General features: G+C 33.2%; 1 protein-coding gene across 5 annotated transcripts in view; it reads right to left on the reverse strand.

The window, feature by feature from the left end:
* Positions 1–22,153, reverse strand: part of LOC123524831 (uncharacterized) — a 31,933-nt gene extending 9,780 nt beyond the window's left edge. For 2 of the 5 annotated variants that reach the window (XM_045303341.2, XM_045303336.2), the window contains exons 1-14: positions 22,076–22,153; positions 20,798–20,944; positions 20,156–20,222; positions 13,157–13,269; positions 12,683–12,746; positions 11,849–11,985; positions 11,503–11,563; positions 10,963–11,099; positions 10,398–10,461; positions 8,884–9,020; positions 8,002–8,065; positions 7,319–7,449; positions 5,272–5,341; positions 2,611–2,676 (exon numbers count right to left, since the gene is read on the reverse strand). In XM_045303341.2, the coding sequence (XP_045159276.2) occupies positions 2,611–2,676; positions 5,272–5,341; positions 7,319–7,449; positions 8,002–8,065; positions 8,884–9,020; positions 10,398–10,461; positions 10,963–11,099; positions 11,503–11,563; positions 11,849–11,985; positions 12,683–12,746; positions 13,157–13,269; positions 20,156–20,222; positions 20,798–20,866 (1,180 nt within the window). In that variant the 5' untranslated portion in view covers positions 20,867–20,944; positions 22,076–22,153. The remainder of the gene's footprint in view (positions 1–2,610; positions 2,677–5,271; positions 5,342–7,318; positions 7,450–8,001; positions 8,066–8,883; positions 9,021–10,397; positions 10,462–10,962; positions 11,100–11,502; positions 11,564–11,848; positions 11,986–12,682; positions 12,747–13,156; positions 13,270–20,155; positions 20,223–20,797; positions 20,945–22,075) is intronic. The other 3 variants (XM_045303340.2, XM_045303339.2, XM_045303338.2) reach the window with 3 other exon arrangements.
* Positions 22,154–22,442: the final 289 nt, after the last annotated feature.

Below are 22,442 nucleotides of genomic sequence, written 5' to 3' on the forward strand. Positions count from 1 at the left end.
AAATTAAAAAAGAACTTGAGAAAAGGTCATGCAATGATGCTACTGGCCACGTTTGGTGTCTCTCTGACAAGTAGTTTCAGAGAAAATAGTTATACCCCAGTCACACATACGGCGCGGATAGCTACGTCTAGCTACGGACAGAAACGTAGTAATAAGTATCGATCCGTACCTGAGCCGTACCTCAGAGTAGTCATTCGTATTAATCCGAACCAAAACGTGGTCAAAACGTATTCAAAATTTATTCCAAACTTGCAAGTTTCTCCAACTTTTGAACATGCACAAAAGTTTGAGCGAACCGTAGCCATTTGAGCGTGACTTTAGTCCTACTTTGCTGAAACTTATTCATCCGTAGTTAAACGTACGTAAACGTAGTTATCCGTGCTGTTACGTATCTCGCCGTAGCTGAACGTTGTTATCCGAGGCTGCTCGTACTTAAGCATAGTTCAACGTAGTTTACCGCAGACCCGTCCGTGCGCTGGGCAAGGTGCAAGGTGCAGTAAAACGTAATTCAATGTAGTACCTCGTACCTATCCGTACTTATTCGCGTCCTATATTGTTTTGTTTGTTTCCCGTTTCTCACCATTTTTCCCGTACTAAGACGTACTTCTCCGTAGTTATACACCCACAGACTAATCCTATCCGCACCGTACCTCAACGCACGGACATATCCGTATGTGTGACTGTAGCTTTAAGTAAAACTTTTGACGCCAGGTCATCCACATATACTTATATCTCACCATGAAGGAGTTCAAGTTAGCTAGAAATGTCATTATATAAAACCACATAACGGTTTGTCACATATGATTAAAATAAACCTGAAATCTATGCTGCGAATCTTTGAACCGTCAAGGACTTTTTATTGACGTTCATTTCCTGCATTTCAATTAAATACGCATCTTATTAGAGTTGCTAAGAAAAACCTTCAGATTATTTCATTTCTTTCGTTATTTGTATGATACGTAATGCAAGAAAAATGTATCATTAGAGGTAGTTCCGGATTAGTAATATCCGGGTCATTCCAGTAATTCCTCATCACAGGTAACCTCATCTCATAAACATGTATCCTTTAGCCGGATATTCCCATCTTCACCAACAATCAGTGTTTTTATATGAAATAACAGAATAAAGTTTATCGAAAGATATTTATAACTGTTTCATTTGTTTCCTCACTTCTCTGATCAGATTCGAGGGCCCTGCAAAACGTTCTGTCACTAATGGGCTTCCGTAGTTTTATTCCAGGTACATTTTAAAAAGCTTCACTGCACTTGATTATGTGTGTAAAAGCTAACGATATCCGTTTATTCGTGTAAACTGATTTTTAAATGACCAAGTTATTTCAAATTAAAATACATGCAGTCATATAAGCTGACCAATTTACTTGTCTTGCATTGTAAAATGGACGAAAAGTCTGAAATTCATAGCCATATGAAATGCCGCATTAGGCTTGATAAAGATTCAAAGAAAATATTTGATGAGCTAAGTGGTATATATGGACCTCAGGCCATTTAATTGCGCACAGATTTTAGGTGGGTTAAAGCTTTTATATAAATTATTTATCGTTCTGATAGGCTTAAAACGCCAGTTAAAAAGGCAAACATTACTGCTGTAAAAGCTGTGATCGAACAAGATGCACGATTGTCGGTGAAGGATATAGCAAGTTGTACTGGCATATCAGACGGCAGTGTGCAACAAATTCTGACAAAAAGCTTTTGGACCTGTGAAAAGTTTGCGCTAGGTGGGTACCTTATTTGCTCACAGAGGAGCAAATGAAACAACGCCTTAAATGTGACTGGGAACTTTTGAAAACATACAAAGGCTGCGATAGTCGGTTCATTTCTTATAGCTAGCAGGTGCCAAAAACTTGGGTGCATAATAACCAATGAAAGCGAAAAGATAAAAAAACCTGTATTGCCATGAAAACCATAAGTTCGAAAAAGATGTACACAATTTTCTTCAATTCTAGTGGGCCAGTCTTTCAAGTGCCTTGTCCATCTGGTCATACAGTCACATGACGATTCTAAAAGAACTCTGGGAAAACGTTTGACAATAAGAAACGTCCAAGCAAAGGATGGTCAGGGGTCTATCTTATGCTTGGCATCGCCTCCTAACACGAGTGCGAGATTGTTAAGCGAGATCCACCGTATTCATCTGACCAAGGTCCCTGTGATTTTTGTATTTCCACCAAGTAAGAAAATGCTTTCTGGAAAGAAATATAAGTTCCAGACGATCTCTTGGCAGCGCCATTCATTAGTGTCTAAAACAGATACAACAAGAAGACTACTTATCTGCTTATCGCGATTGAGTACATAGGTTACAAAAATGTGTTTCGGTAAAAGGGGAATACTTTGAAGGTTTAATATCAAAATAATAGCACTTACAAAATTCGAACCCAAATGACAGAACTTCTTGCACGACCCTCGTAGGAAAGGATACATAATTTGGTAATGCTACTAAGCTATTTACCAAGGCCATCTTATTCGTCGCTTTAAGTTTCAAAGCCGGATATTTTCCCAGAATTTTATAATATCATTCCTCTAACCACAGCAACTTATGCGTTGCCCAGCACAATGTTGTCAAAACAAGAATAGATACAGACAAACGTTTACTTACCATAATTTTGAGAAAACTGAGCTGGTAACTGAGGCAGCATTCGTGTTTGTTTTCGTAAAGGTGGCACTGTTTAGAATACAAATGAAATGACAATCTTTAAAGGTTATATATATTAATATATTATATCGTCAAATAATGACTTTGATACCGCGTTTAATTAAAATTAAAAAGCTTTCTTGCTCAACAGAGCACAAAGCTCTTATGATGAGTATTTAGGACCGTTGAATGTCCATCATTCGTCCGTCCAATATTGTTTTGATTATTCTCTAGTTTGCACATTATTTAACAATCTGAATTAAACTTTGACAGAATAAACATGCCCATGTAGTCCAGTAAAGACTCAAAAATGTAAATAAAGGAAAAAAATTGAACAGAATTTTTTTTGTGTGTGTGTTTTTTTACGTTCTACAGCATGTGCTGAGTCAATAGTGAAATATCTACCAAAATCCAAGTATGCAAAATATGATTCTTGGGGCAAAAAAAAGCTGGAAACTGTATATAAAACCGCGATATTCTGGAATATTGATAATACGCCTATAATTATGAGTAAATTTGAATTCTGAAGCTTACAAATGTTTAAACTTATCTGGTACATTGTTTTCAATGACTCCTTAAAATTGCATGTATAAAAATATACACAGAAATACCATTAATACCATTTTATATTCCATTTTAAAGTAATGTAACGGTGTTGCAAATGTTTTCGTTTTAAATCTGTGAATCAAATTTGGGAGAAAAGGATTGGAACCCTATTTATTTCTTTAATTAAAAGAATAACTCTATATAAACTCTCTTTCAAAGTCAAAATACACACTTAAGCAAGTATGCATGCGGATAAGAATGTAGTCTTTCATTGGATTTCCATGTCTAACTTGCATAGTTACTTCCCTTATATTTGAATTTGCCATTTGCAACCATGTTGTCTGCTAAATATTTCACATTCTGGAAAGACTGTTTCTCAGCAAAACAGATGTTTTTGAATTATTCGACCGACCAGGAGATATTCTGCAAGTATGTTACCCTTTATTTCTTCATATATATTTTCAAGTAACCAGTTATTTAGTGTTTTAGCCTATAATTGTGTCGGTGCGACATTAAACCCACCAAAAAATGACATATTAAACAAATTCCACATATAATCACGGTTACATACCAGCACCTTAAATGATAAAGTTAAGGGTAGAGTTAAGTTTTCAATTTTATTCTTACCATAGTTAGACATGATACGATGTTTTGTTCGGTTTTACCTCAAACTGACACAAGCTTTCAAATTTTATTGGTAGATAAAGATCCCAGGTACCCCTTCAGGCATTAGCCTACTGCAGGTACGTAGGGCACCTGTACAGAAGCATCGGCCTTTCATAAGTCAGATGGATGGCTTCCTCATACGAAAGAATTTTATACCGTATTCAGCCAAGTGAGGAGGTTTTCAATCAAAACTGTCGCAACATGATCTTTTTATATCAACGTTCAGCTTGACATTTATGTTGTGTTGTGATACGAGTGAATTCTTAACCAATTCTTTTTCAGCTAAATCAGTATGTGTATACATACAAGAATTCGCTCATGTTCGATTATTGGCCAGACATATCGGAACAATAAATTTAAAGCAATGACCATACCAAATGTCAAGGAATGCCACTATGTTTACATTCTTCCACCTGATTTTTTTCATATCTACGCAAAATATGCCGATTCTGTTGAATGAGCCAATGAATGTCTTACCAGAAGTTGAGAGTAGAATCTTATATTGTACAAACACTGTATAAATTAGAGAAAAATGTCGCCTTATTTAGTAATTTCATTCTAACTGCAACAAAATACAACAATATGATGTCACAGTATTTACTGAGCAGTTGCAAATAGAGAAATATTGTTTTTTACTAATCAAGGAAACTCAAGCAATATTTCAATCTACCCAGTAACAGAAAATGTCCAAGATATTATATGAATACTCCTTCTGTATAAATAAAGCTGTATCGTGAGGAAATAAATTCGATCAATCAAAGCTCGTAATTCCGGATCTACTGGTCTGACTGACTCAGTATAACTGGTATTGGCAAGTAATTTAACCCCTCGAAAACCATGCTATGAATTATATCCTTAATGTAGCTATGTACGTTTATTTTATCGAAACTCATGACTTAGATGTTCTTGAATAAAACAAGAAATGTAAACCATGCCACAAATAAATGGCAACTTCAGTCGTAACCTACTTAACTAGAAATTCTACTATCTTTATCTAAATACAACAACAAAATTATATGCACGTGAAATGAATTCATGTTCAATTTATGCCTTGACATTAGCTTCAAAATGTCTGTGACAGTCTAGCATGAGATCTGCCTAATATGGGAAGTATGTAATATTTGTCATGGATTAAATTCTGTACCCAACCCACTTCTACTCTATATTGTAAAATATCAATTGTCAGAAGTACATGTCAGTCAAGAAAGCAAACGGATTACTTTCATTTAAATCTAAATTGTTAGCTATATGCGGACATATTTGCTAAAAACCCATTTTAGAGCAAAGCAAGATCAAACACATGCCTTTATCTTTTAGTTGGCTTTCTTTTCTACTTTCATTTTATCATTTGAATAATCAGCCTGGAAAAATTATCTACAAACTACTACCAAAACTAAATATTTACAAACTTACGTATATATGTTTTATTTTTCGGATATGTCGAAGTGTCCTCTTGAACACGTTGAAGACTTCTGCGATCAATCTGCAACGGAAAATGTATCTAACTTTCTAAGATAAACTTACATGTAGAGTCACAATGAAATAAATTAAAGTTAAGTTGGATCATTAAGTCAACTTAACTTCTTCTACCAAAATGCTTAAAAATGTACTTACCGTATAGGCTTATCGAATAGCCTGCCGGTCAACAGGGAAATCTACATCCCGAAGTGCGAAAAATCGAAACCTTTTTATTACATGCATCATAAATAAATTTTCATTTTTTCTTCAAGTTGTAAATTAAATCATGCAAAACACATTATAAGTAAATACTGGCTAGAGGCAACCAATAACTCCACTACTCCATAAGAAATTTTCTATACTATAATTTTCTGAAAACCCTGTGTGTGTGTGAAGCTTGATGATAAAATGTCTACAGTGTCACTTAAAATGTTCCCATAAAAATAACGTTTTATAAAGCTTTAACATGTAATATATTGCAACAACCGTATTTCCATAATGCCCCAACGTCCAGATTTTATAATACAGGAATATGATTTATTGGCTTAAAAAAAAAGATAGTTTAGAAAAATAACTCTTGCACATACTGTAAACCTAGAAACGTTCGCGAACACTATATTCGCGTTTATGACGACAGACGATTTAGCGGCTACAAAGATTCGCGGAAAACGCCAGTCGCGAAATACGCTAAAACTTAATAGCTTAAGCACATAACAAATGGTCGTGGTAATTGGTTACTTATCCTTAAAACATTTTCAATCTACTCTACTTTGTGATCGTGAGTGACAATATACCGTTTGTAATCACAAATCATTGTATAGTAGTACAAGAAAGCAGACCAATATGTCTATACGGATTTTTTGTGATCAATTATGTTTAAACAATAACATTTATTTCTGATACGGTAACACAGCCAAGCTCAAACAAATATTTTACAATTGTCAGTGTTTAACATAATTACCTATTTTTATTTAAAAAAAAAATGTTTGCATATTGTCCCATAGACGATGTATTTGTTTGTATCACATGTTTGCTTAAATTACTTTATCTGTGATATAAGTGTATAATATAGGTATACTATAATAAGAAATTTCTACATTATTAAAACATCTCAATTAATGAAAAAGATCATGTCAAACAGATGCCAATCAGGTTTTATTACCGGCTTAGAAGATAAACGGCAAATTGCAGCATTGTTATCATGTACAATGAAAACTACAAACTTTCGCGTTTTCATGGTAGCTGGCTGGTTCGCGGCTACAAAACTTCGCGGATACACATCAGCCGCAAAAGTCGCTAACGTAATAGCGCGAAACCATTTCTAGGTTTAAGGTATCCTATAAAACACTTGTTTCCTAACTGATATTCTCATATCATATATTGTTCATTTGTTTAATGTACGGGCTTTTAAAGCAGCATGCCTCCAGATTTGGCTAAAAATAATCTTTCTTTCAAATTGAAGTTTGATCATATTATGAACATTAGAATATGAATTTTTGTTTCTAAATTATTTTAGAAGTTCCAAATCAAGAAAAAAAGATGACCGCGTCGGGAATCGAACCCCGGACCGCCGCGGCAATAAAGACGTTTTCCCGTCGTCGTAACCAATAGTGCTATAGCTGAAGTAGTGAATAATGACTTCAAAATATAGATACTTATAATCATGATAATCGAGACAGTTTACCTGGAGTAAAAGTGTGACAAACGCTTTTCAGTTGTCATCGTAAAAAGTAAACAGCAAATTCCCAAGTGTTTCCGTAACAGAAAGTTTGTCAGTAATTATGTTTTAAAGCCTTCTTAAGAAATATAGCATTTAATTCAAGATATCAAAAACAAATTTTATTATTTTGCTGTCGAACGATCTGGAGGCATGTTGCTTTAAGGTGTAGAAAACTTCTGAATTTATAACTTGCATATATCTACTTGTCTGTATTTAGAATATATCAATAGATGTTGTCCTATCTTTAATACACAATGCAAATGTAACCAAAATCAAACCTACCAGTTTCTCCTCCGCCTTCATCTTTGATACACCACGACCGGCTGATAGAGATTGGCGACTTTTATCACTATGTCTTCTTTCATTTTCTTTCAAAATACGTTTCGTGCTAGACTCAGTGTCCGTCATTTTTTCTTTACAAAAATAAATCATAACTTTTCTTATCATAATTTTTACTAATTTGACTGATGATAAAAAGTGACGTCAAAATGCACTTAAGATATGATTTCATAAGAAGATTTTATTTTTATATTCACACATTGTATATAAAGGATGTATAGAAAGTCCATTCCTGTTAAACAGATAGTTTTAGAGATGCACGAGAGTAACATGCAGGCCCAATTTCTAGAAAGACTGCATTCAGAGTGGTAGGCAACCTACAAACTCTACAATACATATTTATAGAAATACGTATAGAAATTATTCTCTTTTTTTCAATTACAAAACGCCAGGCTGTGTCCTGTTGCGTAATCTGCCATGATGGCAAGGGTAATTGATCGTTGAATGAAGTTTTCTTGCTATAGTCTAGAACCTTATTTTGTCTGTAAAAAATAAACGAAAAGTGAGGAAATGGAACATGTGGTTCAAGACAGCAAGATCATAAATCTTCATAATTCAATAAAATGTGATAATAAGTGTTACTATTATAATAAATTTGTTTTCTGTCGAGTATTCTATAAACTTACGTTGTCCTGTTTTCAGAAATGTCACATTTTTGTCTTGATTAAGTCGGCGACTTGTGGGCATAATCTGCAATATTTGCGAACAGGTAGTTCTGTCATTTTCTAACATAAAATGTAAACACGTGTTATAGCAATAACATGATTTAAGTTAAACTAGGTTATTACATCTATTGAAAATATACATATAATTGTTTCTAAAATTGTTACATGTGTACATATTAGTTCCTCATTAGTCGGCTAGATCAACTTTTGCATTTCTTTACATATCTTTCCGTTTGTGCAGTATAAATTTAATACGAGATATGACTTTAATTGACAAAAAACTACATATTGTCAGTCAAGAAAAAAAACATGCTAAACACTTAGTTTAAGAAATGGAAGACAAGTTTCCTAGCCGACGTTTTCACATTTTATAATATTCATCTGTTTTATGACCAGGAATTTCAGCTGCAGAACATTTGTAAATATATCAAGTCGTTTGCCTCTAAAATTGCTAAGTAATAATATAAAATATTTCACTGTCCATATCAAATGTTACTGAAATATTATAAATAAAACTGACAACTTTCTCCTCCGCCTTCGCGTTTTTCGCATTTATAATCACAAAATATCTCAGACTAGTCCATTTGTTTGATATTCATAAGCTTGACTGACAAACAGGTGTATGTAGGCATCGAAGACAATAATGTTAAAAATATGTTTTAAATGATAGAAAAAAGTTTTCCTAACTGGTGCTTGTGAATTAAATCTTATTCGTGTTTTTTGCTTAGTAATTTCAGCTACAAACAATTAAATGCCTAACCTGAAAATTTATCACTTACATTTTATCACTGGTTCTTTGTCTTATCTTAAATATTCCTAGAAATGTGAAAAAACAGAACCTACTTGCTTCTCCTCCGCCTTCAGTTTTGACACACCACTTTTAGCTGATAAAGACTGATGACTTCTATCAATTCGAATAGCTTCTCTTCCTTTCTCTTTAATAAAATGTTGCTGGTTACGTCTTAAATACGCCATTATGTCTTTAAATATAAAATATATATTTTAACCATCGTTTACTTTTGTTATTTTTTTATTACCTTAACATACCCGGCATAAAAGTATGCATGTAATATTTCATTCCGTAAGAACATTCTAAAAACATCTAAAAATGTATAAACATACTAAATATTGTCGTATACGAGGGGTGATCTGAAATCATGGAGACTATTATCGTTGCCCATAAAAAACCATATAAGCCCAAAACATGTATAATCTTTTATCGACTGGCTTAAGGTAGTTCTGCACGTTTAAAAAATTGGAAGTGATGGCGTAACGTCATTTATCCGGAAAACCTAGGATGAAGCCTGGATTCGGCGTACGGAAATGAAGATCAATTTATGATTTAATCGAAACATGTGAATAAATTTATTACAATGACACTGTTGCTATAAAGTCAAAATATGATGTGAAAACATATGGCACGTTAAACATGGAAAAAGATCATAATAATGTCTTAAAATTAACGTGAAATGTCCCGTTCCTTTAATCATGGTCAAATATCTCAAAAATAGCACACGGGCCTATACATTTTATTTCACCAAATTATAGGTCATGCGTTTATTTACATCTGTGAGAAGTTCCATCAAAGTGTACATTGTAGAAATAATTCTATTTGCGAAAATGTTATGAAAGTTACTATTTTCCCATCAACTCCCATTATGAAATATTGCGTGAGGTCCATCCAAAGTTTTCAAATCAGTCTAGCAAAAAAAATCAAGCACATTACCCTATCTTTCTTATTTGCTGAATTTTCCAGATATGTTCTGAAGTTTTGAAAAATTAGAGTTTAATCAAATTCTACATTGTAGAAAAAAATTTCGATCCAAACGTGCAGAACTACCTTAACGCGTTAACCAATACTGCTACTTTTAACAAAGGTAGGAAGTGTAACAAAATCTGATGAAGTCAATATCACAAGTATTCATCCCAGTAGTCTTGACTTGAAAACAGTTCTGAGAATCAGAAAGTGATAATATAGTCTCTTGGCATTCAAGAGGAAAAGATCGGTAAAATGTTAGATTTAGTCAGTGAGGCAAATGTTCTGACTATTGATTTCATTTTTTTAAAACATCAAGTATTTAACACACATATCACTGCTTTGAATGTCAATACGTCACATGTTTTCAACTGGTAACTGTGTGGATGTGAAATAATTATTAATTTTATAGCGAGTTTGCAAAAGCTAATGCCATTTTATTATGAAAGATTTACGTTTACTTGGTTAATTCCAGAAAAAGACAAAAACAATCTTATCTAAACTAAAATGTTTTACACACATTTTATCAATATAATTTGAGAAACAGCGTTACTATGATAATATGGCATTTTCTATAAAACAGTAAGTTCTGCAAACTTACGTCGTCTGGCTTTCAGGACTGACGCATCTTCCTCTAGATTATATACAACGCTTGTATGCTTAATCTGATATATACACAAACGGATGACATATTATTTTAAAATACAACAATTTAAAGTTAAACTGGATTATCACATACATTTAAAATACACTTTATTTCAAAATATATCAAGCTGTACTCATATCTCAAATTTGTTCTTTTACTCAGCGATGTTCAGGCATTGATTATGCGAACAACTTTTGAATTCTTTAAAGTATCTAGTCGTCCATTTTAATGCTATCAATTGATATTACGAATAAGAGTGATTGACAAACTGGTATAATTATGCTGGTGGCAAAGAAAATAATGCTGAACATATTTTTAGATATTAGAAGGAAACACAGCTTCCTAACTGATGTTCTGATATCCAGTCCTGTTCAGGTGTTTTGTGTTCATTAATTTCAGCTTCAAACAACTAAATTTCTTATCTTTGTGTCTAGCGGTCTGTCTCAAAACGTGTTATTTACTCTGTACCACTATGTCTTTGTCTTATCTTGAATACGCATAGTAAATGTATCAAACCTACTAGCTTCTCCTCCGCCTTCAGTTTTTTCACACCACGATCGGCTGACACAGATTGATGATTTCTATCAATTTGTTTTGCTTCTTTTTCTTTCTCATACATAACAAGTTGCTGATTACGTCTAAAATCTCCCATTTCGTCTTCAAATATAAAATATTAATTTTGACCATGTATTACCCATTTATTTTCGATTAGCTACACATTCTGGCCATCGATTGTCTTTTAAAAGTTTATGTATTTAACGCACATATTTCTGCTTTGAGTGTAAATACGTTACATGCTTTCAACTGATAACTGTGTTGATGTGAAATAACTATTATTCTTATAGCTATTGCTAAATGATTGTGTACGTTTCCATGTATAATCTCAGAAAAGAAAGAAGAGTTTTATTTTATTTGAAAATGCTTTATTGCATTTTGAGGTGTTTTCCTAACATGCCACACGTTAGTCGAGTAAACAAAATCATTTTGTTATAGTATAAGAAACAACGTTACTATAAAAATATGAAAAAAATCTATCAAACTGTAAGTTCTATAAACTTACGTCCTCCGGTTTTCAAGAGTGCCACATCTTTTGGATTATATTTAACACTTGTAAGCTTTCTCTGAAATATAGACAAAATCGATAAGTCATGTTATTTTACAAAAAACAAATTCAAAGTTAATCTGGATCTTCACATCCACTGAAAATACACTTTGTTTTAAACTCTATCAAGCTGTATGTATATTTATTATGTATAAGAGTGATTGACACACTGGTATATTTAGGTGTCGAAGAGAATATTGCTTTATATATATGTATTAAATAATGGGAAAAAATGCTTGATTTACGTTGTATCATTGGCTTTTAGTCTTATCTTAAATACGCATAGCAAATGTATCAAACCTACCAGCTTCTCCTCCGCCTTCAGTTTCGCCAAACCACGATCGGCTGATAAAGACTGATGACTTCTATCACTTTGTTGTGCTTCTATTTCTTTCTCTTTCATAATACGTTGCTGACTAAATCTTAAGTACTCCAATTTTTCTTTAAATATAAAATATTAACTTTGATCATCCATTACTTTTGTTATTTTTGATAAACTAAACATACCAGGCGATACGAAGCTTAAGTAAAATCAAAGTATGCACGTAATATATGATTTCGTAAGAATATTCCATGTACATCCAAAAATGTATGCATGTACTTAATATTGTCGTATCCGAGGTGTGATCTAGAAATATGGAGACTTTTTCTGGTTAAAAATAATAAAAAATAGTTGTAAACCCAAATTATGTAGTTTTTGATCGACTGGCTTGACGCTTCTTGGCAATTAACAGGAAATGTCGGTAAAATGTTAGATTCACTCAGTGACGCAAACGTTCTGGCTATTGATTTTCTTTTAAAAATTGATGTATTAAACACTCATATTACTATTTTAAGTGTCAATAGGTCAAAAGCTTTCTAAGAGTGATAACTGTGAGGATGTGAAAACATCATTGATCTTTTAGCTGTTTTGCAAATGATATTTATTGTAAAAGAGTTATGCTTACTTGGTTAATTCCACGAAAGGATAGAAATACAGTTTGATTTATATTGAAACTGTTTCTATGCAACACTTGAGATGTTTAACATGTCACACGTTAGCCAAGTAAGCAAAGTTATTTATCGATATAGTGTGAGAGACAACGTTACTACAATGTTAAGATGTTTTCTTATCAAACTGTAAGTTCTACAAACTTACGTCGTCTGGGTTTCAGAAGTGTCACAGCTTCCTCTAAATTATGTATATTGCCTGTCTGCCTAACCTGTGATAAAGACAAACAATTTAAAGAAATCTGGATTATTACATCAATTGAAAATACACTTGGTTTTAGAATCAAATAAGCTGTACTCATATTTCTCTTACACGGTGATGTTAAGGAATTGATGATGCGAACAACTTTTGAATTTCTTAACATGTCTATTCCATTTCTGTGTGATATCAATTTGATATTAGGTATAAGAGTCATTGGCAAACATATATTTGAATGTTAAATAGAATAATTCTTAGTATGTATTTTAATGAATGGCTAAAAACAGTTTTCTTAACATGTTCTCATATAAATCTTGCTCACCTGTTTTGTCAACTAAATTTATTACCTGTAAGTCAAATTTTGTTACTTACTCTGTATCACTCGTTCATTGCCTTAAAGCATAGCAAATGTATCAAACCTACTAGTTTTTCATCTGCCTTCAATTCTGCCACACCACTATCAGCTGATGAAGACCGGTGACTTATCGATTGTCTGTCTTTCCAAATACGTTGTCTGCTACGTTTAATGTCCGCTGCTTTGGTTTAAAGAAAATAAAAACGTGACTATGACCCTATGGTATTCTTTTATTCTTATTAGGTAATCTTCCTCGATGAAAACAATTGGTATCAAAATCCACTTTGAATATTAACTTTTGCTCTATATTCGGACTTATTTATTGTGTTAACACCAAGCAATGTTTCGAACTCGCAGCAGCGACGGGCAAGGGATTCGAAATCAGTTACCTCACCACTTGGGGACGGAGGTCCCGTGCATGTATATATTTAAAACAATTCATGTATGTGGTAAATATTGTTATATATAAACGGTTTCTATTAAGCAAACAATTGTATGATCGGATTGAGAAAAGATATATGTGAGACAGGTTTATGCTATTGGCAGAAGTCTACTTAAGAAGATGAGATAAGAGTGTGTATATTGCCTTTGTTTTGAAGTTGTAAACAGTCATCATATTATTCTAAGTGCAAGGGGTAGGCTACCTGCAGAAACTTCGACAAATATCTGTTAATTCTAATGTATTTTTTTAATTATATGAGACAAATTAATGCATAAGACTGAATAGTCAAGATGTTCCCAACCAAAACATTTCATGACGCTATCTTAAAGTATCCCAACTCTAATAGTATAAGAGGCAGAGACTCTATCTACTAAAGGGTATTTTATATATCAATAAGTTTACATATACATAAAACAGATCGTTTCGATAGTCTTCAATATTCTATTTATAATTGTGCTCCATACAACTTACATTCTCATATACCTTTAACGATGACAATACTGTATTTGGGTTTACCTGGGTCATTTATTACATTTGATTATATTACTATTGATTTTTGTTATCATAACGTATGTTTCGGATTTATCCAGCGGGATTAACTTTTATTTACACTTTCCTTCAATTTAGCACATAGTGGGGTTTAATTTTAAAGTTTGCCGCGCATCTTCAAAACGTTTAAACACTTCAGTGGTAAAAGGGGTGCCTCATTGTGTTCCTTAAGTTGTTTGTTTCGTCTGCTGCTATGACTTTGTCTATGTGTTTATATGCAAATACAAAAAAGGATTGAGTAACAATATGCGAATTTAACTGGAAAATTATTGTTGTCGAAGCACAGTCAAAATGACTAATCAACCAGGAACATTACCGCTGCATTCAGACTTGTTTAGGAAGGACCCGGTAACCCATCCGGGGGATACCTAGCAACTCTACCGACCATGTTGTTAATTGGGAAGGACACGGTAACCAACTGAATTAAGATGTTTTATTTGTCAATAAAATAAAGATCGTATTTTCATTTTATCATTTCTTTCCCCCTTCAAACCTACTGAAAGAAGCATGGGACATAATGACAATATAGATGTCCTACACAGATACAAAATGAAGTCCCAGATAGTCGATATCGTTACGTCGAACTTCGGATAAATCGATGCAATTTTTGCGGTCCCTTGAATATCGAGGTAACGGTATTTGACTGTATCTATCTTTTTTGTCTACACAAACACACTGTATTAGACTTTCGAATTAAGGAGAATGTGTTCTTTGTACGTGGTTTGTCCTATTAGAACTTTGTCCTTATGTTTATTTACTAGCTTATATGTAGATGTTTAGTTGTTCAATTGAACAGTGCATCCTTACAATACTGAGAAGCCTTCATATGACTAGTTACAACATATGGTGCACTTGACAAACAATTATCCACTGGTATGAAATGAAGCAGATCATTATGCCTGCACAGACTACAAATATATTAAGGACGTATGCTAGAATTTGGGGCGAAATTCCCCCATAATGCCGTTTTCAAGGGCAAATAACTCTTTTTCAAGACCGGTGACCCATGGTTTTATTGCATATTTTTGTTTCTTAGATGATTGTCCTTCAATATCCAAAAATTGAAGAAATTCTATTATAGGGAAAAATTTCGCCCATCTCATGTACAGGAAATTCTAGCGTACGCCTTTACGATTGGATAATCTGGTACAGAAACTGAAATACAAACCGTATGTTTATTACAAAATGTACTTGTAAGAACAAAAATATATTCTGTGATCTGTATCAACCTGACTTGCTGAAAGATCTTTAAAAAAGTAATACTATTTTATACTAATACCGGGGTACTTCTAGATTAGATTATATTTGTTCGATATATTGATACCGGTATTATTCAAAGCATATATAATCTTATTCGCACAGGACACCCTGAAATTAAGGTCAGAGTCTCAGTTTCATTTAGTATCACTTTTATTCGGAAACCTGGCGTAGATATGATGGTAATGAAATGATCGCCCGAGTTAATTGAAAGGTTGCATTTATCTCAGATGAACGGCTGGTTGCCATAAAAACAGTAAAATTAATAACAGTGCAAAAGATTTTATTTTTATTAGGGAATATTTTTCATTTTTATTTACTTGAACCTGTCAAACAATCTTACTACCATGAGAAATTGTCGAAGGGAGGCATGATATGCCTTGTCCATATATCCAGTTTAAGTTGTCATTTATCTATTACATTGGCTGTTACCACTCTGAATAGTTTTACAGGAGGACTTAATCATTTTGATACGGATACATGCTTAAATAATTACTTGTCATCCAAAATTATGTTTATTATGACATGTTTTACAGAGATGTAAATTTGATGTACATGATTTATGAAAGCAACCACTTAAGGATGTAGGAGCGAATTTTTTTTTAACGTTAAGATTTTTTTCATACTCTGTGAGCTTGAAGAACATTAGTTTCTAAGACAAACAAGAGAAGAAAAAACACAGGTCACCGAACTGGTTTTATTTTTATAGGGCATTTTCTTCACCCACTGTTTAAGCATTTCTGAAGTTTTGTAAAATTGGGAAAATGGTGGTACTTTATAAAACATACAATATCCCATTTAATGTTATAGGGATTTCATTTCTTACTGGTTAATATGAATACAAGGTGATGTCAGTATTATATAAGCATTAATGTCACAAACAAATCTCTTTCATTTTTACATGTTGACATAATTACCCCACCCACTTTATTTTCAATGGAAAAAATGTATTTAGATCTACCAAAAAAAATTCTGACGGTAAGATTTTCAAAATATTTTGCAGCTTTAATGACACCCAAAACTGCTTTAAAACGGAAAGAAAAAAGGTTGGGGTCACCGTGCATCTAAGAGATTTATTAAGAAAAAAACTGTTAAAAACTGGTGAATTTTGATATTTTTTGTTCTTTTTGTTTTAATTTATATTTTCCAGCCAAAAATAAGGGTGAATTTTTTTTTTCGCAAAAAGTAGAATATATTTGATTACATGGTACATTATTAGTCATATTTTGATTATTTAGCGTTAATTTTTGGCAAAACTTTTGTTAGAAAGCAATATTCGAAGAAACATTTTTCAAAATGGCGGATATCCTGAAAAAGACGCTCGTACATCCTTAAAGAGCCTTACGTTTGAATGTAAAGTTATATACTAATGTTTGTATAACAGGTAACATTTACTTTACGTAAACCCAAATACAAGATTAGCATTGTTATTTTGATGGGAAAATTAAAATGATAAGAAACATAATTGAAAATTAACAATCAACTTTTTGTATGGAACGCACGGGTAGACAAAGTGTTTATATCATTATCACCCTTGTTACCCGGATAATACAAAATGATGTGATAACTCCAACATGCTATAAAATGGCCGATCAACGATTTTGAAAATTTCACGTTTTTCGGTAAGTTGCTGTGGCTTGATAAGTGAATTTAATCCCCAGATGTTGCAAAAAGAACGAATCGCGATTTGTTTCCATGGAACTCAAACTATTTTACTGTATTTTTGTGAATACAATACACAATATGTTAAATAGTTTACAAAAACCATGTAATTTTAGTTTGAAAAATCATAAAAAATATTTAGAATTGTTTTTCATGCTTGTAATTCACTGTATATACGACTCTGCCATTTCACTATCTGTCATAGGTTACAGTAAGTTGTTTACTTTTGCCGTTTTAATGTCAAAACCATTTATATTGATCTGTGCATGAAAAATGGATAATAGCTAAAATTGATCATGGATAATGCCCTACATGCGTTGTTTTTGAAAGTGGATAATAGCCATAATTGATTTTTTCATTGACATCCCATAACAGATTGACCAGTTTTGTGTGCGTTGACATGTTTTGATAAATTACTTTGTAACAGCATGATGATAAGAGCCTGTTAACATTTTTATGTTGGTAACAGGCACAGTGTACAACTTGCACCTTCCTGGTATCAAGTACACATGTGCATATGTATTATTTCCCCCCGCTATCCCATTTTACCCCACGGTCTCCATATTCCATATAAAATACATACATGTATTTGATTGTCAACTACCTTTTATAATCACTAATAGCACAAACCATGTTCACATTCTGAATACCTATTGGAACACCAAGACTTCTCTTACTGACCACGTGTATAATACATTGCATTGAGCGTGCTACAGCAATAAGTTACCACATTTCATGCGTATACTTATCTAATATACAAAATTCTACCTTAAGAACAGCATATGCAAATATCGAACTAAACTTACACGAAAAATAAACGCAACAATTATATTTCCTCACCATCTCGTTTTAAGAGCATACATCAATACTTATATTCCATATATCGCTTCCGGTCATCTAAATGGCGCTGCACAAAATGCTCGTGAACCTCGTGCTATTTTACTACGAGGCCAATCAATAAAAACTTTGCTGTGTATAATCCAACGCCAATTAGGCGTGACTTAACCGCTATTTTCGGTGTTTACCGCAGTAGTGTTATGACCTAAAAGTGTAGACACGCCTGGATGCATAAAGTTGATCTATACATTGCCTCATTTACAAGGAGTATACTCAACACCGATTAAATTCCTTATTCAAATACCAAGACTAAATATGGCAGAGAGAAAACGACGTTTGGGACTTTTAACCGGTGGAATTTCACAGATACAATGTTTCAAAATTAACAATTTCGACGTTAGTTGAACGTGTTAACATTACAGTAACAGCTGGTGACCGTCCACGTTCAGTTGCACCGCGTCTGACAAGCATACGTCAAGATAATATGATACGTCAACGTCATTTACGTGACATTTTTGTGACGTCGCAATCCACGTCACATGTTGTAACTGGAAATCCCGGACGACCAATTCAGCGTGACACAGTCATAAATTGTTTGCGTAAACGCGAGATTCATTTCCGCCGTCCAACTCGATGTCACGCTCTTGTCATCGTCAAGAAAAGCAACGCTGTGCTCTAAATAACCGGCGACGTCAGTGGGGAACTGTTGTATTTAGCGACAAATCAAGATTTAATCTCCATCACGCTGACGGATAGGTCAGAATATACAGACGCCGCAACGAACGTTTCGCAAATAACTGTGTGTGTGAGGTTTATCCGAACAATGGTGGCAGAGTCATAGTATGGGCAACAATAAATTTCACCTTCAAGTCCACCCATGTATAGGCTGTCATACAGAGAAATGGTGGCTATACGCGTTATTGACTGCACTTGAAGTTTAAGCATGGAAAGAAATATGATCTCAGACGATATTCATTTGTTTGACGATATTTTTTTTCTGTTATGTTTACTTTGATTACACATATAAAATTGTATGGCTAAACATCAGTAGGTTATAAATATTGACTATTACAATACTTGTTGCGTTTCTTTTTCGTGTGTCAGTTTACAATGTTGACTATTATCCATATAACATTTTAGGCTTTATCTTCGAAATTTCTGTGAACACTTTGGTCAGTATCCATCGACTAATACATGTGCTTATATATTTGTAAATTTGGGTTATTTGATCTAAGATAAAAACGTCCTAACATGTTCATATCATTGTTTATACATTAACTGAAATTACAAAATAACATTCATTACCAAAAGTCCATTAGATGAGGTTGACAACGGTTTAAATCGCCAAACTCGTTCTCAAAAGCAAAATGTAAACATTGTTAAAGGGTTTCCAAAGTGAATAATATGTCCCAAATGCAAATTGTTAAGTGCAAATGGTACAGCTTGTAAACTATTTTGAATCAGTTATAACCTTTAAACGATCAGAATGAGTAATTAGAAAATATTGAAATAAACAATGTCCTTACCAAGTTTGACAGTTCATCCAGTTTGTAGTAGTTTGGAATTATCATATCATTTCGTATTATCCGGGTAACAAGGGTGATTATATTATATTATATTAAACCTAATTTGTAGAACGCACGTTTAAAGGCGCTTTACGTGTAAAGGCACTTAGAACGCTAAGGCATCCTCTACTATCACAAACAAAGCGCGATCTGACCAGAGGGACAGTGCTACAGAAAGCCTCAGAACACAGAGAGAGAATCCGTTAGATACAAACCTGTGCGGCTTACTCAGCCTACCTCGTTTGGAATAGGCAGTCTGGTTCTTTAACGTGACCGGTGTACAAACCGAAACACTCAAAGCCGTCCTTCCTGGTAAAACCAGTACTAGCATCTTATTATTTGAGACACTCAAGAGTATCTCAAAAATTTCCAACGCCTGGACCGGGATTCGAACCGCGGATCTCTGGATCGACAGTTAAACGTGTTACCACTAGACCACCGGACCTTCCGTAAAAATACAGTTATTCACTTTGGACTGGCCTGTACTTTGCATGCGACTTTAACAATTTTTCATTAAATTGTCTACATTGTTTATCCATCAAATACCAAATGTCTGTTCAAATCAATAACGTTATCAAGGGTGAGCCGGATCTCGACAACACAGGTTTAAGATACTAATAATCACTTTATATTTTTACTAAGACTGTTAATAAAATGGAAGAAACAACGTTACTATTTCAACCAAAACTGTTCCTTAAATGCTCCGTCTGAATATTCTTTTCGGAATATCAGAACTGCAAATTCTAAAACCTTACCTTCTCTGAATTCCCGCAAGTTCACACCTGCTTTTTGAATAGGCGGCTGGGGACGTGTGGGATTAATCTGCAATATTGTCAATCGGAAAGTTCAAGTAGTTATCCAAGAGAAAACCTATGCATATAGTTTTATAACCAAACGCTTCAAACTTAATTTTCACATCATTTGAAAATACACTTTCTTCCAAAATTAATGTAATTGTGTTTATAGTTTAAAATTATTCTCTGACTCGTCACGTTCAGTAATTGAATATGCAAACAACTTGTGAATTTCTTAACACCTTCAGTCAAATTTTATGGAAAACATAGTTTTAATTGAACAACGTCTTTACATTGTATGAAGACGATAAAGAAACTCATGCTGAACACATATGCTTAGAAATTTCAGCTACAGACAAATTCTAAATTCTCCAAATTATTCTTTACAAAACAAGTTCTTTTTCTTACTTTTAAAGTAGTTCTGCACGTTTGAAAATTAGTAATATGGTTTGCCTATAGACTACCAATACGAAAACTTTCTGGCGATCCAAAATGTTCAGTCTAGCAAAATATCAAGCACACGACCCTATCATTTTTATTAGCTGAATTAGAAAATATTTGGTCCAGGCGTGCAATTTCTTTAATATGTAAAGTAAACGTTACCGGTATTAAACTGACTTGGTCTATTTTCTTCTTCACCATCTTGTTTGACATCCCACTCACTGTAAGCATGCATACGTCTACCAATTTGAATGACTTCACTTTCTTTCCAATTACGCTGTTAAATGCGTGCAATGGTATCCATTTTTTCTTAAAAATATATATATTAACTCTAAAAGTACGCACTTACTGTATAGTTTTACAAGAACATTTTTGTAGATATGCACTATTGCCGTATATAAAAAGATGGATCTGTTGCAATGCTCTTTAAGAAGTGCCCGACCATATGTAAGACTGATTTGTCCTTGACTAACAAGATTTTATGAAAAATACTTAGAACATATGTTAGGATTTGCTTTTATTTGTGTGTTGGCGAAAGTTACAATTTCAGTTTTTAAATGTTAAACTATAAAAGCATTAAAAAAATAAGAATAACAATTGTTTATTAAATACACCTGGGATGATAATAAATAACTCTAAAAAATTGTCTTCTATAGAAATAGTATGTAAATTGCCAAGGACGTAAATATCTTCTTCAAATAACTCATAAATATATGGATCCCCATTTTTACTATTTTTAAGTAATAAACACTTAAAATAGAACGGGTCGGACAATTCACATCTTCAACCATGTCTGGTTTTTATCATGTGTAACATTAAACAATTTTATATGAAAGGCCTTCTTACGAAACGCAAAACAGCTATCTTGCACGTTTAACAAAGATAAGGTTGTCCGATTTACCAATCGTTGCGCTAAACGCGAATTGGTTATTTTCGCGTAATATTTGCGCAGGTACTGCCTTTATTATTACGAATCTTACTGCAATACCCTGAACAAAATATCTGGACACGCTTACATTTAAAACAATATTGATAAGCTATCAATACGTGCTTAAAAATGCATATTCACATGTTTTCGAGTTAATGGAAAAACACACTCATCAAATCTTTTCCTTTTTGGCGCATTCTAAAACTGAAAAGGAAAGGAATTTTCCAAGAGATGTCCGACAAGGGCTTTTCTGTTACTTTTTATAGTACGGTATATACAATAAAGCAAAGCCTTTTTATTTCACTTCGGTAAAACAGACTGTTATCATACGACAGAAAATGTCGAAAGTCTTTTGATTTTCCATTAATTGCTATTAATTCACCGCGTTTTCCACGTTTTTCAATTTACGTATTTCAACGTATACATTACTTTAAAGAAGAACATTTATTACATGCAAAGTAAATAATTTTTTCCTCCATCAGAATTTCAGATCAATTTGTAAATATTCTTACCTTTGATATTCCTAAATGTTCCGTGTTTATGAAATAGTTATAACTATTGAAATCCAAGACAGATCACAGACCACGGCGTTACAAATAATGGTTTCTTTGTTAAGATACAGTATTAATTGTAGACCGCTTTAGACAATTATTCAACTGCAAAGTTTTATCGTTTCCTTTTCATATCATTTTAACAATGGTTCCGTTATATGAGAAAGGTTCCATTTCCTCAATTTAGACTGAATATACCCACTACAGTTTTTAACCAGCATTGGAAATGTGATTTGATTGCAAATACATGGCCAAATATGCATATTCTATAACAATTCGCAATACTTGTATTAGTGTAGATAGAAGAGGTAATCTGCAAGATTAATTA

Source organism: Mercenaria mercenaria, chromosome 3, assembly GCF_021730395.1.
Source record: "Mercenaria mercenaria strain notata chromosome 3, MADL_Memer_1, whole genome shotgun sequence".
In the NCBI taxonomy this organism is placed as follows: Eukaryota; Metazoa; Mollusca; class Bivalvia; order Venerida; family Veneridae; genus Mercenaria; species Mercenaria mercenaria.